The 16,068-nt window shown below is 39.8% G+C and overlaps 1 protein-coding gene across 1 annotated transcript in view; it reads left to right on the forward strand.

Annotated features, from left to right (window-relative positions):
• The window catches only part of zmp:0000000760 (collagen alpha-1(IX) chain), a 55,074-nt gene extending 44,535 nt beyond the window's left edge, over positions 1 to 10,539 (forward strand). The window contains exons 24-26 of the mRNA XM_051919258.1: positions 2,545 to 2,635; positions 4,514 to 4,591; positions 9,662 to 10,539. Of these exons, the coding sequence (XP_051775218.1) occupies positions 2,545 to 2,635; positions 4,514 to 4,591; positions 9,662 to 9,930 (438 nt within the window). The 3' untranslated portion in view covers positions 9,931 to 10,539. The remainder of the gene's footprint in view (positions 1 to 2,544; positions 2,636 to 4,513; positions 4,592 to 9,661) is intronic.
• The last annotated feature ends 5,529 nt before the right edge of the window (positions 10,540 to 16,068 follow it).

Below are 16,068 nucleotides of genomic sequence, written 5' to 3' on the forward strand. Positions count from 1 at the left end.
TTAAGCGACCAATTTTATCTCGTCTTATGAGGCTGCACTACCATGAAGCTCTGCGACATAGTGATATCATATGTATACGTTCGATTAACATGAGCCATATATGGTTGTGAATATATGGGTGAAACCGGGCCGGGTTTGAGGAAATGAGGCGCGTTCACGAACGCACATGTACAGGATGACTGATTTTATAACGAGTAAATTGTGTACGCCAGATGTTAGAAAACCTGATTTTTTTTGGCGTACGGGTGCACACCTTTTCATGCTCGAAATTCAGTTTTATAAATGAGGCCCCAGTTCTTATAGTTCCGACATTGCAAACTACCCCTGCGGTTCCTTCACCAATTACCTCACAAGCTCGTCCGTCCTATAGGCGTGCCTTTTCTGCTGCTCATCTCGGTTTGACGGAGTCAGTTTGCATATTCAATTTTCATACCATACAAATAAAAGCTCTCTGTGATGTTTCAGGAGTGTTGTTTACAGCCCGCATCTCAGACCACATATTAACAATAACAAGCGCGCTAAACAGAGGATGAAATACCAATCGTCATAGAATTCCCACTTGGACGAGCTCAGCTAATTTTGAAACGCAATCATAAGACAACCCACAGTTTATTAACGCTGTCTTAGCAGTTTCTGTGATCCTAGAGCTCCCCCTTATGCTCCCGCCTGTTCTTATTTTACTTAATTCTGTTGCTACGTGTTGAAAAGAGTTGGTTAAATCACTTGTTTAACCACTTCTTATGACTTTTTTACTCTTCAACATCCCCTTGAAAACGTGTTATTTCCCTAAACCCATTTATCATCTCGGGAGGTCCGGAAGATGAAACGAAAACCAAAAACACGTTACTTCTGAGTCAAAAGCCTAACCGCTAAACAGTAATCAATGTTTAAGAGAAAACAGATCGTAAACCAGAAAATCAAGAGAGAAACCCGTACTACATTTGGTACTATTTATATGCGAATCACAGAAACCGAATGAATTTTCTCGCCGGTTTTTATAGCGTCGCGCTTATGACGTATGACGCAGCGGCGTTCAAACCACATTACCTTGGCAACCGGGAGTAGCGTCCTGGAAACGGGAATTATAACATGGCGGCGCCCATATGCAAAACAAAGCGCCGCGACACCACAAAATAAATAATCACTATGCTCTAAAAATATGGTAAATGTAACCACACAGAAATATTCCAGAGTGATAGAAAACCAAACCCCTTAGTATGCTTTTGCTGAGAAAAAATATTTTAAGAGAAATACATTTTTAAAGTGAACAGTTCATAATACCAAGTATTACAAATATTCTGTCCTAAAATCTAACCATATATAACACAGAGAGAAAAAAGAAATCATTTTCCTTACACTCATCAACTCACTGTCTTATAGCCTTGATTCATTTGTATAGCCTCGAGCAGTTGTCTAGTTTTGTATATCTTACTCAATGGAACCTGATATACAGTATCTACAGATCTGGTTCATCGACTGTTATGGTTAATCAAAAGCTCTCAGTGTTTGGTCACCCTCGGGCAGTGGTTCCCAACCTTTTCTATGCCCTGGACCCTAAAAAAATGTCTGATTTATATTTGCACTCCCTACAAATAACATTTCAAGATGAGGAAGTCAAATTTCTAAGTTTTGAACCACATGCATACAGTACTGCCAGTGAACAAATTGAACTCAAAAAAATAAGCCTTGAACTCAGTACATACAATTTAAATATAAATTGAGCAATTTACCTTTATAAATCTCAATAATCTTGTAAATGTGTCCCCAGTGAAGCTTAAACAGTTGATTGACGATCCAGGGGTTGGGGTATCCCGTGAATCTTCAAGTGCCATGAGGAAATGACATGTGATCAACAGTCAAGGAGTCTGGGGGACTGGAGACCCACTGTAAAGCAACAGGTGTTGGCGCACCACTAAGCAGTGAAACACAGTCAATTAGCTTTGTCCCCCTGATCACTACTTCACTGCAGTTCACAAAAAGACGTGGCACATAGCTAAAATTACTGTGCTCCTGCCAGGACCACCAGCAGGAGAGAGGGGCTGAGTGATCCATCCCAGAGGGATGGTAGTCCATCATCAAACTCACTCAGGCACAAACTCAGAGTTGATCAGCTTATCAAACAACATCATTTTTGATGATCTGGTAACCACAATTCACACAGGGCAGCTTATAACAACATGAGGAGAACATGCAGACTCCACATAGATGTTGTTCTGGGTTCCTGTAATAACACTTGGTTTGATACTTGGCCAGCACCTTTAAATTTTAAAAGCATGTTAATTATTTCCACCACAACATTCTGAGAGTTGACTTGTCCAGTGTTTTTTTCCTTGCTTTCATTAAGGATCAGTTCACTGGGGGTCTTCCTCTGTTGGTTTCCCTCTACTACATATCACTGCGGTGACCCCGAGATTTTTCCATTTCACAGATGCAAGTTCTTTTGAATGTTTTTTCCACTGACAACTGCAAGTGTTAAGTAAAGCTGATTTTTGCAAAATTGCAAGCAGTCTAATGAACTTACTAAAATGTATTTTTCCTGTTAAGGGGGAGCCTGGTATAAATGGAGTCGACGGTGAAGAGGGACAAGAAGGTTTCTATGGAGAAGCAGGCGATACTGGAGCACAAGGACCACCAGGTATGATACTCTTTTTACTTCCCTTACTGGTTAAACATGTTTTGATCTGATGTATACTTTAACCTATTCAGAGGATACATCAGATAATGTCCATTGTAACATGAAGTGGTGACATCATAAGTTGTCCTTGTGGACCTTTCTAGGCCATGTTGGACTCTCTTGATTTCCACCTTTCTTTCTTAGGTGTGTTCTGACACTTGCACATCTGGTGCCTTCTTGCCATGTGAAAAGGACTGTCCATAAAGCAGTTAAGCTTCTCAATGCCCTTCTTTTTAATCTGACCAAAACCCCAAAAGATGATCGATGTAAGGGGCTGGAGTGAGCTGTGTTTTTATATGTCTTGTTAGTATCTATAAGATATGGCATCTTTCCACATCTGCAGTATTACAAGGGCGCTATAAAAATTGCAGTAGTGTGTTATTTATCAAAAACACAATAGTAAAAGAACCTGCTTCCCCCCAAACCTTCCAAAATAGGCTGCTAAACAAGCTTTGGCAAGACTCATATAACTACCTATCTGTTATTTACAAGTGATTTGGAAATTGTAGAGGGAGCAGTACTGCTAAGATTAAAAAGGCTGAAGTCCAACAAATCACTAGGACCAGATAATATTTATCCTTGAATTCTTAAGGAGGTTAGTGAGTACATATACAAATCCTTGATGCATACCTTTAGGAAGTCACTGCGTAATGGGGGAACTCTGATGGACTTGAAAATAGCAAATATTATCCAGTCATATGTAAGGGGTAATCAGGGAGATCTAAGCAACTGAGCAGGCCCATAAGCTTAACTTGCATCACAGGTAAATTAATAGAAGGGATAATCAAGGAGAACAATGAGCAGCACATGGCAAGAACAGGAGTTTTACTGAACAGTCACCATGGGTTCATAAGAGAGAGGTTATGTTTTACCAACATGCTGGAATTCTATCAGGAAGCAACAAAAAGATATGACAATAGTTTTTGGGTGGTGGAAGGACAGACTTCAAACAATTGAAATGTTGGGACGCCAACCAGGTTGTCCCTTTTAATCGTCGTGAGACGAAACAGACAAAAACAAAGAATTATTGAAAAACAGTGGCAATGTGCTATCCCTGATCAGGGATTTTCTCCTTCTAAAGAGTTTTCGACAGTCACCTGCTCCACTGTATGGCTTGTTCCAGTCTCCTGGCAAAAGATGCCTTTTTCTTCATCAGCGCTTTTTTATAGCGCAACTTCCGGAAGGGGCGGGGTTAAGTGCCCTTACCGGGCAGCTTTTTGGAGCTGTGAGGGAAGAAGAACAACAGGACAAATTCAGCGGTAGCCCCCCCCCCCTCTAGTCTCGGTGGGTTATTGCATACATTTCCCTGGCCCTTAGAGGAATCCTCTGATGCCCATGCGTGACAATATATATGCCAGACATGCATAGTCACATCCTCACTGCAAGCAGAAGATCATTCTTTTCTAGTACCTTCTTGGTGTACATGAACCAGAGGAATTTCCTCTTGTACCCCCCTGCCAGGGTGCTGCACTCGCTCTCTTGTAATGATACCTCTAAACAAGTGACCTCAGCCTTCCCACAATGACATATAAAGGCGCTCAATTGAACTCTAATTTTGACAGTCTGTTTATTTATTTTGTTTGTAGGTTTAAATGCAGACATTTACCCCAGTGTTTTGCTACCATAGTGGTACTCATGTTCATTGCAACCCCATTGCCAGCCACATACCTTATCATACCTGATTTGCCTGTAGTATTTGTTCATAGTAAATCAGTGGGTTTGTTCAAGTACTTAAAGATGGGAAACCTTTTACAAATATGCAGGTTACCTTTTTATTTATTATTATATTTTGATTGTTGGGGTGCTATAAATAAAATATATATATATTTTTTATTTCAGGTGATGTTGGAGCACCAGGAGATAAGGGAGCTAAAGGCTATGGAATATCTGGCCATGTTGGTAATCAAGGACCAAAAGGTAAAGTATTCAGTTCGAATTTACATTTAGCTGTTTCAGATTTAGGTGCAGTAGTAGTGTAGCAGATAGAGATGAGGAAGGCCTACACTGCTGATGACAGACCATAGTCAAGAAAAAGCCCCTAACACCTGTCGACAGATCATAGACAGTCATCAGGAGGCAGATGTGAATGTGTCAGAGGCGACTATACACAGAAAACTACATGAACTGAAACACAAAGGCCACACTGCATTATGCAAACCACTAGTGAGCCACAGAAACAGGATGGCCAGATTACAGTTTGTGAAAAAGGACTTCAAAGAGCCTGCAGAATTCTGGGAAAAGGTCTTGTGTACAGATGAAACAAAGATGAACCTCATCAGAGTGACGTCAAGAGCAAAGTTTGGAGACGACAAGGAACTGCCGGAGATCCAAAGCAGATCACCTTATCTGTTAAACATGGTTCTGGGGGTGTTACGGCATGGGCATGTATGGCAGTCACAGGTCCTGGGCACACTTCTCTTCATTGATGAACTGCTGATGGCAGTAGCACAATGAATTCTGAGGTGTATAGAAAAATCTGATCTGCTCAAGTTCCAATAAATGCCTCCAAACCCATTGGACTGTGCTTCATCCTAAAAGAAGATGATGATCCAAATGCACTGCTGAGGCCATACAGGGGTTTATCAAAGCTACAAAATGGAAAATTCATGACTGAACAAGCCAGTCACCCAATGTAAATCCAGATGAGTAGGCCTTCCATATGGTGAAGAGAAAATGTAAGGGGACAAGCCCCCCGAAACAAAGCAGAAGCTTAAGATGGCTCATTTGAGGCTTGGCAGAGAGTACACCTTATTAGAAGGATTTAGGTGTCATAGTGGACTGTAAGCCATCGACTTCCCAACAGTGTTCAGAAGCCATTAAGAAGGCTAACAGAATGTCAGGTTATATAGCGCCTTGATGTGTGGAGTACAAGTCCCAGGAGGTTCTGCTCAAGCTTTATAACACACTGGTGAGGCCTCATCTGGAGTACTGGGTGCAGTTTGGGTCTCTTGATTACAAAAAGGACATAGCAGCACAAGAAAAGGTCCAGAGAAGAGCAACTAGGCTGAGTCCAGGGCTACAGGGGATGAGTTAAGAGGAAAGATTAAAAGATCTGAGCCTTTTAACCATTTAATATCAGTAAATGTAAAAGGTCACAGGTAGGAAGTAAAAATGTGAGGTTTGAATACACAATGGGAAGTCTGAAAATTGGAGTTTGCTGTTGTCTGTCACAGGTTTAGGGTAAAAAATGAAGCATTATCAGCCAAGCAAAGAGCGCTACTAAGACTAGAAGCAGTTATAAACATGGAAGCATCGGTGAGCCATAAATCTGAAAATCCAAAATATCAGTTCAGTCACTAGCCTTAGGACTATTGTCATTATATTTATAATTAAAAATGTAATTATCATAAAAAAAGAAGGCTAACAGAATGTCAGGTTATATAGCACCTTGATGTGTGGAGTACAAGTCACAGGAGGTTCTGCTCAAGCTTTATAACACACTGGTGAGGCCTCATCTGGAGTCCTGTGTGCAGTTTTTGTCTCCAGGCTATAAAAAGGACATAGCAGCACTAGAGAAGGTCCAGAGAAGAGCAACTAGGGTGAGTCCAGTGCTACAGGGGATGAGTTAAGAGGAAAGATTAAAAGAACTGAGCCTTTACAGTTTTAGCAAAAGAAGATTAAGAGGAGACCTGACTGAAGTATATAAAATGATGAAGGGAATTAGTCCAGTGGATCGAGACGGTGACTTTAAAATGAGGTCATCAAGAACACGGGGACATAGTTGGAAACTTGTGAAGAGGAAATTTCACACAAACATTAGGAAGTTTTTCTCCACACGGAGAACCACAGACACCTTGAATAAGTGACCAAGTAGTGTGGTGGACAGTAAGACTTTAGGGACTTTCAAAACTTTACTTGATGTTTTTTTGGAAGAACTAAGTGGAGAGGATTGGAGAGTTTTGTTGAGCTGAATGGCCTGTTCTCATCCAGATTGTTCTAATGTTCTAAAATCAGAGCCAAGTAGTGTGGTAGACAGTAAGACTTTAAGGACTTTTAAAACTCAACTTAATGTTTTTTTTGAAGACATAGGTCATTTTTTTATTATTCACATTTGTGTAGATCAAGGGGGCCAAACTCAATTTAATTGAAGGCCAGAAATAACACTTTATATACCTAAGAGAGGCCAACAAGTTCCTCTCCGCTCATCACAATCCTGTTTTGTGCCCCACTTCTCTCCTGAAACTGTCTACCCTCATAACATTTGATTAATGAGTTAGGAAAGCTACCAGAGGCCAAAGGACCGAAATCAGCCTTAAGTCAGCTTATAAACTTGAGGGAGAGTAGCAGTCCGGATGAGCTAAAGCAAAGTGTGTTCGTTGACACCTGCATTAATGAGTGTCATGACTGACCAAATTAAAAACCAAGTGTTAACCACACAACCCACACTCAAAGCTCATCAACAAAGGATAGCAATTTCAATGCGTTTTCTATTCACGTAAAACTACTAAGTCAGTGGAAAAGTAAAAATAATTGTGCGGGGCCGAGTCAGCGGTCAGGTAAACCAACAGAAAGCTGGCCAGTTCTGACATCTGTGTGGCTTTAAAAATGTGAGAACAGTGTCAGAACCAGTGTGTGTGAAGACGGGCCTACCATCTCTTTGACGAGATTGTCGCCTCTTCGGCATCATATGAAAGTTCTTTGTGGCAGTGTGGCATATCACCCTGTTTTGGGGTCAGTTTCCATTCTAACTACAGGCAGAAGTGCACTGTGCAGCACAGATGAATATGAGTGGACACTGGAGATGCTTTTTAAACCTTGTGGATGAGTGCTGGAATAGCACGGAAGAACAATCTGGACACCAGCCTGGTCGTCCCATTTAATAATATCACTCAACTTAAATTTGTGACTTTATGGCTTCAAAATTTAGCTTGTGTGGGCAAATCAACAAAAGCAAAGAAGCAAGAACTTTGGTTGTCAAGACTAGGGTCTTCCAGGGAGCGTCCGTCCTGTGATCTGTTTTGTTCACAAAAGATGCCTCCTTCTGGATGGCCGGGCTTCTTACGTTGCATGGACTGGAAGGGCGGGGCTAAGGGCTGTAAATGGGTGCTTTGTCAGAGCTGTGGGAACAGAAGGAGAAAAACTTGTTAGTGACAGTGCCCCCTCTCATCCTGGAGGGTTATTACATGCTTTTGAGGAGATCCTTGGACGCGCATGTGTGACAGCCTTTATTAAGACATTCAGGTCAACAAAATGAGGTACCTTTGCTTTGAATTATATTTATTTATTTTTTATCTGGGGCAGCACGGTGGCACAGTGGTAGCGCTGCTGCCTCACAGTAAGGAGACCCGGGTTCGCTTCCTGTGTCCTCTCTGCGTGGAGTTTGCATGTTCTCCCCGTGTCTGTGTGGGTTTCCTCTCACAGTCCAAAGACATGCAGGTTAGGTGCATTGGCCATGTCCCGTGTGTGTGTGTGTGCCCTGCAGTAGGCTGGCGCCCTGCCCAGGGATTTGTTCCTGCCTTGTTGACTGGGTTTGGCTCCAGCAGACCCCCGTGACCCTGTGTTAGGATATAGCGGGTTGGACAATGACTGACTAACATTTTATCTGCTACTTTCTATATTAACCAAATAGTTACAAATTATAGTTGTGGCCAAAAGTTTTGAGAATGACCCAAGTGTTGGTTTTCACAAAGTTTGCTGCTTCAGTGTTTTTAGATCTTTGTGTCAGATGTTTCTCTGGGATACTGAAGTAGACTTACAAACATTTCATGATTTTCAAAGGCTTTTCTTGACAATGACATTAACAGTCCATATTTGCAGTGTTGGCTCTTCTTTCTTTTTCAAGACCTCTGCAATTCACCCTGGCAGGCTGTCTGTAGATCAACTTCTCGCCCAAATCCTGATTGATGGCAGCTGCCCATTCTTGCATAATTAGAATTGGTGGGTTTTTGTTTGTCACCCGCCTCTTGAGGACTGACCACAAGTTCTCAATGAGATTAAAGTTCTGGGGAGTTTCCTGGCCATGGACCCCAAATGTTTTGTTCTCTGAATCACTTAATTCTAACTTCTGCCTTATGACCTGGTGCTCCATCATGTTGGTCACCAAACTGTTGTTGGATGGTTGGGAGAAGTTGTTCTCAGAGGATGTTTTGGTGCCATTCTTTATTCATGGCTGTGTTCTTAGGCCAAATTGTGAGTGAGCCCTGCACTGCCTTGGTTGAAACACAACCGCATGTGACATGAATGGTCTCAGGATACTTTACTATTAGCCTGACACAGGACTGATGGTAGCGCCGCTCACCTTTTCTTTTTTCCGGATGCCCCAAACAATCTGAAAGGGGATTCATCCGAGAAAATGACTTGACCCCAGCAGTCCTCAGCAGTCCAACCCCAGAATATCAGTCTGTCCCTGATGTTTTTCTTGGCTTCTTTGCTGCCCTTCTTGACACACCAGGCCATCCTCCAAAAGTCTTCACCTCACTCACACCTGCCTTCTGCCATTCCTGAGCCAGCTCTGCCCTGGTGGTGCAAACCCCCCCGATCCCGAGCCATGAATCGACTTTAGGAGACGCTCCTGGCGCTTGCTGGACTCTCTTGGGCGCCCTGGAGCCTTCTTCACCTCGCTATTGTAACTCAATCAGTGTGACAGAATGACCTCCAGCCTCGTCCTCATCGACACTCTCATCCGTACTAATGAGAGGATCACTGAAATGATGTCAGCAGGTCCTTTGGTGGCAGGGCTGACACGCAGTGGTTTTTTGGGATGAAGTTAATTTTAATGGCAAACAGGGACTTTGCAGTTCATTACAATTCATCTGATCGCTCATCAGAACATTCTGGAGTCGATTCAAATTGCCATCATAAAAACTGAGGCAGCAAACTTTGTGAAAATTCATATTCATGTCATTCTCAAACCTTTGTAGACATTGTATGGATTTTATAGTACTCAATCAGATTTTGTGTCTATCCTGAATAAAGTAATTATTAAAAATAAACACAGTCACAAAAGAGAAATACCATTTTTATTTTCCTTTTATAACAAAACAATAGGAAAACGAGGAAGAACCGGGACAGTATTTAACGGTCAGCCAGGTCATCAGGGACCCCGTGGACACCCAGGCCAGCCTGGCTTGAGAGGATACCCAGGACTCCGTGGTGCTCCAGGAATTTGCATGGCTTCTGGATGTGAGATGAACAATGCAACCGAAAGTACCGGGGCAGAGACCCCTCAAAGAGGGCCAAGACCTTCGACCCCTCAAAGAGGGCCAAGACCTTCGACCCCTCAAAGAGGGCCAAGACCTTCATTACAGCGCACTTAGAGCCTGAGTCATATCTACATTCATTTAAATACAAAATCTGATGGTTTTTCTATTACTGGGAAATACTCATTTGCAGGGAATAACTGCTGAACATATGTGCAGCTAGTAACAACAGCAGAACGAAGGAGATGTCATGACAGTGTCCACTTATTCACACAGTTGCTTCTCCAGTAAAGTCCAGTATCCTAATTTCTACCATTTGGTGGGTAAAGTTTTGCCGACGTCTGACTATTTGAAAACTCTTTATTTTATGTAAGGCCTGAGTCCTCTAAGGAAACCATATATTTAAGCAATAAAGTGTTATAATTTGGAAATGTAAAAATGTTCTTGATGTTACTGAAACCTGACAACTCAAGTCTGTAATAAAATGGTAAACAGAAATATGTGATGTCAAAAAAAAAAGACAAATCTGTTGTTTTTAATAAAATTCCAAAACTCTTTTATTTGTTTTCCTTAAACGGATTAACATAATTCTCTGGTGTCATTCGACGTATTATTATGAAAAAATATGACAGTCCCCGAGCCCCTGAACTGGATTAAGCAGATCGGTTTTAAAGTGACAGCTTGTTACTCTCCTGGAACTGGGAGTCCACTGGAGATGTACAGTGGTGTGCAAAAGTATTCACCCCCCTTGAAAGTCATCCTCGTTTTCTGCTTGACAAATGTTTTATGTATTGTTCCATTCAGTGTTAGTAACGTGAACTCTTACGCTGTAACAATACATTTCCAAAGTCCAAATAAAACCATTTACTGTGGATATTTAACTAATAATTAATCATAATTAAATTATTAAATGTATGAATAATAATAATTTAATAATGAATAATAATGTAAGAGATATGCCCTAGTGAGGAGAGGAATGAAGGTCAGTAGGACCACCAAGACAGAATACATGTGTGTGAATGAGAGGAGGTCAGAGGAATGGTGAGGTCATCCTGGGGAGTGGAGGAGGTGAAGGTGGAGGAGTTTAAATACTTGGGATCAACAGTACAGAGTAATGGAGAGTGTGAAAGAGAAGTGAAGAAGAGAGTGCAGGCAGGGTGGAGAAAAGTGTCAGGAGTGATTTGTGACAGACGGATATCAGCAAGAGTGACAGGGAAGGTCTACAGGACGGTAGTGAGACCAGCTGTGTTATATGGGCTGGAGACGGTGGCACAGGAGACAGAGCTGGAGGTGGCAGAGATAAAGATGTTAAGATTTGCATTCAGTGTGACGAGGATGGACAGGATTAGAAATGAGGACATTAGAGGGTCAGCTCAGGTTGGGAGACAAAGTCAGAGAGGCGAGATTGTGTTGTTTTGGACATGTGCAGAGGAGAGATGAGGGGTATAATAATATACTTCCTTAGAAGACTGGCGTCCTTCAACATCTGCAATAAGATGCTGCAGATGTTCTATCAGACGGTTGTGACGAGTGCCCTCTTCTACGCGGTGGTGTGCTGGGGAGGAAGCATAAAGAGGAGGGACGCCTCCCGCCTGGACAAACTGGAGAGGAAGGCAGGCTCTATTGTAGGCATGGAGCTGGACAGTTTGACATCTGTGGCAGAGCGACGGGCGCTGAGCAGACTCCTGTCAATCATGGAGAATCCACTGCATCCACTAAACAGGATCATCTCCAGACAGAGGAGCAGCTTCAGCGACAGACTGCTGTCACCGTCCTGCTCCACTGACAGACTGAGGAGATCGTTCCTCCGCCAAACTATGAGACTCTTCAATTCCACCGGGGGGGTAAACGTTAACATTACACAAAGTTATTATCTGTCATACCTGCATTGTTATCACTCTTTAATTTAATATTGTTATTATCAGTATGCTGCTGCTGGAGTATGGGAATGTACCCGTGGGATTAATAAAGGATCGATCTATCTATCTATCTATCTATCTATCTAGATAGATAGATAGATAGATAGATAGATAGATAGATAGATAGATAGATAGATAGATAGATAGATAGATAGATATGAAAGGCACTATATAATAGATAGATAGATAGATAGATAGATAGATAGATAGATAGATAGATAGATAGATAGATAGATAGATAGATATGAAAGGCACTATATAATAGATAGATAGATAGATAGATAGATAGATAGATAGATAGATAGATAGATAGATAGATAGATAGATAGATAGATATGAAAGGCACTATATAATAGATAGATAGATAGATAGATAGATAGATAGATAGATAGATAGATAGATAGATAGATAGATAGATAGATATGAAAGGCACTATATAATAGATAGATAGATAGATAGATAGATAGATAGATAGATAGATAGATAGATAGATAGATAGATAGATAGATATGAAAGGCACTATATAATAGATAGATAGATAGATAGATAGATAGATAGATAGATAGATAGATAGATAGATAGATAGATAGATAGATATATGAAAGGCACTATATAATAGATAGATAGATAGATAGATAGATAGATAGATAGATAGATAGATAGATAGATAGATATGAAAGGCACTATATAATAGATAGATAGATAGATAGATAGATAGATAGATAGATAGATAGATAGATAGATAGATAGATATGAAAGGCACTATATAATAGATAGATAGATAGATAGATAGATAGATAGATAGATAGATAGATAGATAGATAGATATGAAAGGCACTATATAATAGATAGATAGATAGATAGATAGATAGATAGATAGATAGATAGATAGATAGATAGATAGATATGAAAGGCACTATATAATAGATAGATAGATAGATAGATAGATAGATAGATAGATAGATAGATAGATAGATAGATAGATATGAAAGGCACTATATAATAGATAGATAGATAGATAGATAGATAGATAGATAGATAGATAGATAGATAGATAGATAGATAGATAGATATATGAAAGGCACTATATAATAGATAGATAGATAGATAGATAGATAGATAGATAGATAGATAGATAGATAGATATGAAAGGCACTATATAATAGATAGATAGATAGATAGATAGATAGATAGATAGATAGATAGATAGATAGATATGAAAGGCACTATATAATAGATAGATAGATAGATAGATAGATAGATAGATATGAAAGGCACTATATAATAGATAGATAGATAGATAGATATGAAAGGCACTATATAATAGATAGATAGATAGATAGATAGATAGATAGATAGATAGATAGATAGATAGATATGAAAGGCACTATATAATAGATAGATAGATAGATAGATAGATAGATAGATAGATAGATAGATAGATAGATAGATAGATAGATAGATATGAAAGGCACTATATAATAGATAGATAGATAGATAGATAGATAGATAGATAGATAGATAGATAGATAGATAGATAGATAGATAGATATGAAAGGCACTATATAATAGATAGATAGATAGATAGATATGAAAGGCACTATATAATAGATAGATAGATAGATAGATAGATAGATAGATAGATAGATAGATAGATAGATAGATAGATAGATAGATAGATATGAAAGGCACTATATAATAGATAGATAGATAGATAGATAGATAGATAGATAGATAGATAGATAGATATGAAAGGCACTATATAGTAGATAGATAGATAGATAGATAGATAGATAGATAGATAGATAGATATGAAAGGCACTATATAATAGATAGATAGATAGATAGATAGATAGATAGATAGATAGATAGATAGATATGAAAGGCACTATATAATAGATAGATAGATAGATATGAAAGGCACTATATAATAGATAGATAGATAGATAGATAGATATGAAAGGCACTATATAATAGATAGATAGATAGATAGATAGATAGATAGATAGATAGATAGATAGATAGATAGATAGATATGAAAGGCACTATATAATAGATAGATAGATAGATAGATAGATAGATAGATAGATAGATAGATAGATAGATATGAAAGGCACTATATAATAGATAGATAGATAGATAGATAGATAGATAGATAGATAGATATGAAAGGCACTATATAATAGATAGATAGATAGATAGATATGAAAGGCACTATATAATAGATAGATAGATAGATAGATAGATAGATAGATAGATAGATAGATAGATAGATAGATATGAAAGGCACTATATAATAGATAGATAGATAGATAGATAGATAGATAGATAGATAGATAGATAGATAGATAGATAGATATGAAAGGCACTATATAGTAGATAGATAGATAGATAGATATGAAAGGCACTATATAATAGATAGATAGATAGATAGATAGATAGATAGATAGATAGATATGAAAGGCACTATATAATAGATAGATAGATAGATAGATAGATATGAAAGGCACTATATAATAGATAGATAGATAGATAGATATGAAAGGCACTATATAATAGATAGATAGATAGATAGATAGATAGATAGATAGATAGATAGATAGATAGATAGATAGATAGAAAAAAGCCACTATATGACACACGGATTGTAGTTTTTCAGTCCCATGATAATGAATACAGTTTTACAAAGACACACCACACGCCCCTTCCATTCATCCCCTTATTAAAACAGACCAGTAATTCTGCACTACTGAAAGTGACCAGCAGAGGTCACCAGAGGCACAGACTTTGCCTTCGCCACACAAGAAAATGTAGAAAAAGAACTGGAGTTGAAGTTAGAAAACCAAGTAATAAAAAGTGATAACCAATAAATGTATAAATAAGAATATTTTAATAATGAAATTCTTGTAAATTGCAGAAATGTAATGTTCCTGGCGGTGAAAGTCACAGAAGGGCACAAAGTGAGTCTTCCTACCTACAGAGTAGTCACATTAGGGTCAGGTGTAATTTACAAAAGTGTTAATAGCTTCGGCCTAAAATCAAGAAAACAGCTTCATATTTCATTACCCGATGGCAATAAGGATGAAAATGTACCGTTTGTTCCTGCTCTGGCACTGAAGCATTAAGACCACACAGGCTCCATCAGGACTAAATGGAAAATGCCGGCTGTTCCAAGGCGCCCTTCTGCCAGGTGAACCGGTGCCATGGCTGCTTTGCTTTAAGTTTTCGTGTAGTCCGTGAAGGAACAGCATGAGGTTCTTTAACTCTAAAAAGTCCTTCATTATGTTTTTTTCAGTTTGTAGTCTGCTACATGTAAAAGAAGTGGGGACTTTCACAGTCCACAATCTTGAAAATGATTAAGCAGATCTGATAAAGGATGGATGGATGAGTTTATTGGATAATGTGATGAATAGACGGGTCCACAGGCTTAAATGGCAGCAGTGGGTCATGAACGTCTGTTTGAAGTTGGTCATATGTTAAATAAGGTAAGAGCGCCACCTGCTGCCTCTACCTGGTGCTGCACCAACACGTCTCAATGGGGAAAGACCTGCAGCAAACCAAGACCACCTTATCTGCTGGCTTTACTGACGCCCCGTCTGCGCGATGTGATCTTCACATTGAATTTCCAGGGTATTGCGCTCACAGTGAGTGCCCAAGCACTGTGCCCGAACAGGTTGGCTATCCTGATAAACTGCGAATGAGCTAACTGGCATGAAGTGGACCCCAATAGTCTAAATGGACTCCACGTCTCCCGTGTCCACACATGAGAGTCGGGAATGAGAATCCAAATCGGAAAAAGTCAGTTAAACCAAAGAGAAGGAGGCAGCGTCAGAAACAGTGAAGTCCACAGACCGGCGTCCTCCACACGCATTAAAAACTCCTTTGATCCCCCACAGTAGTTTCCGCCATCCATTGCTGTGTCTTCGGATTTGTCGTGCATTTGAAACAAAACCGCGCTAACCAGAAATCTTGGAAAACATTCCGAAAAAGCCAGCGACTGATTGACTAATTACATGTTAGCAGTTCAAATCCCACATGTGCACTCCGATTCCAAACCGAGGAGCACATAAATATGAAGTGGAACAAGAGCTCGATGTTCAGCGAACGGACTAGAAAAAGGAATGGCGAAAAACGGGGGGCACACTGAGGAACGAGGTGGTCTTTACACTCCGAGGATCAGCCTTCTCAGTTTATAATACAGAAGTTTAGTGCAATAATTTACACATTCAGCAAATGCTACGCGACAGACTAGGGGACCTGCACAGGCTCATTAGGGGAGGAGGCAGGGGTGCTGTATAATCAGAGCCACTAGGGGGCGGCGTGAGCCTCTGCGCGA

The sequence above is a fragment of the Erpetoichthys calabaricus genome, chromosome 15 (assembly GCF_900747795.2).
Source record: "Erpetoichthys calabaricus chromosome 15, fErpCal1.3, whole genome shotgun sequence".
In the NCBI taxonomy this organism is placed as follows: Eukaryota; Metazoa; Chordata; class Cladistia; order Polypteriformes; family Polypteridae; genus Erpetoichthys; species Erpetoichthys calabaricus.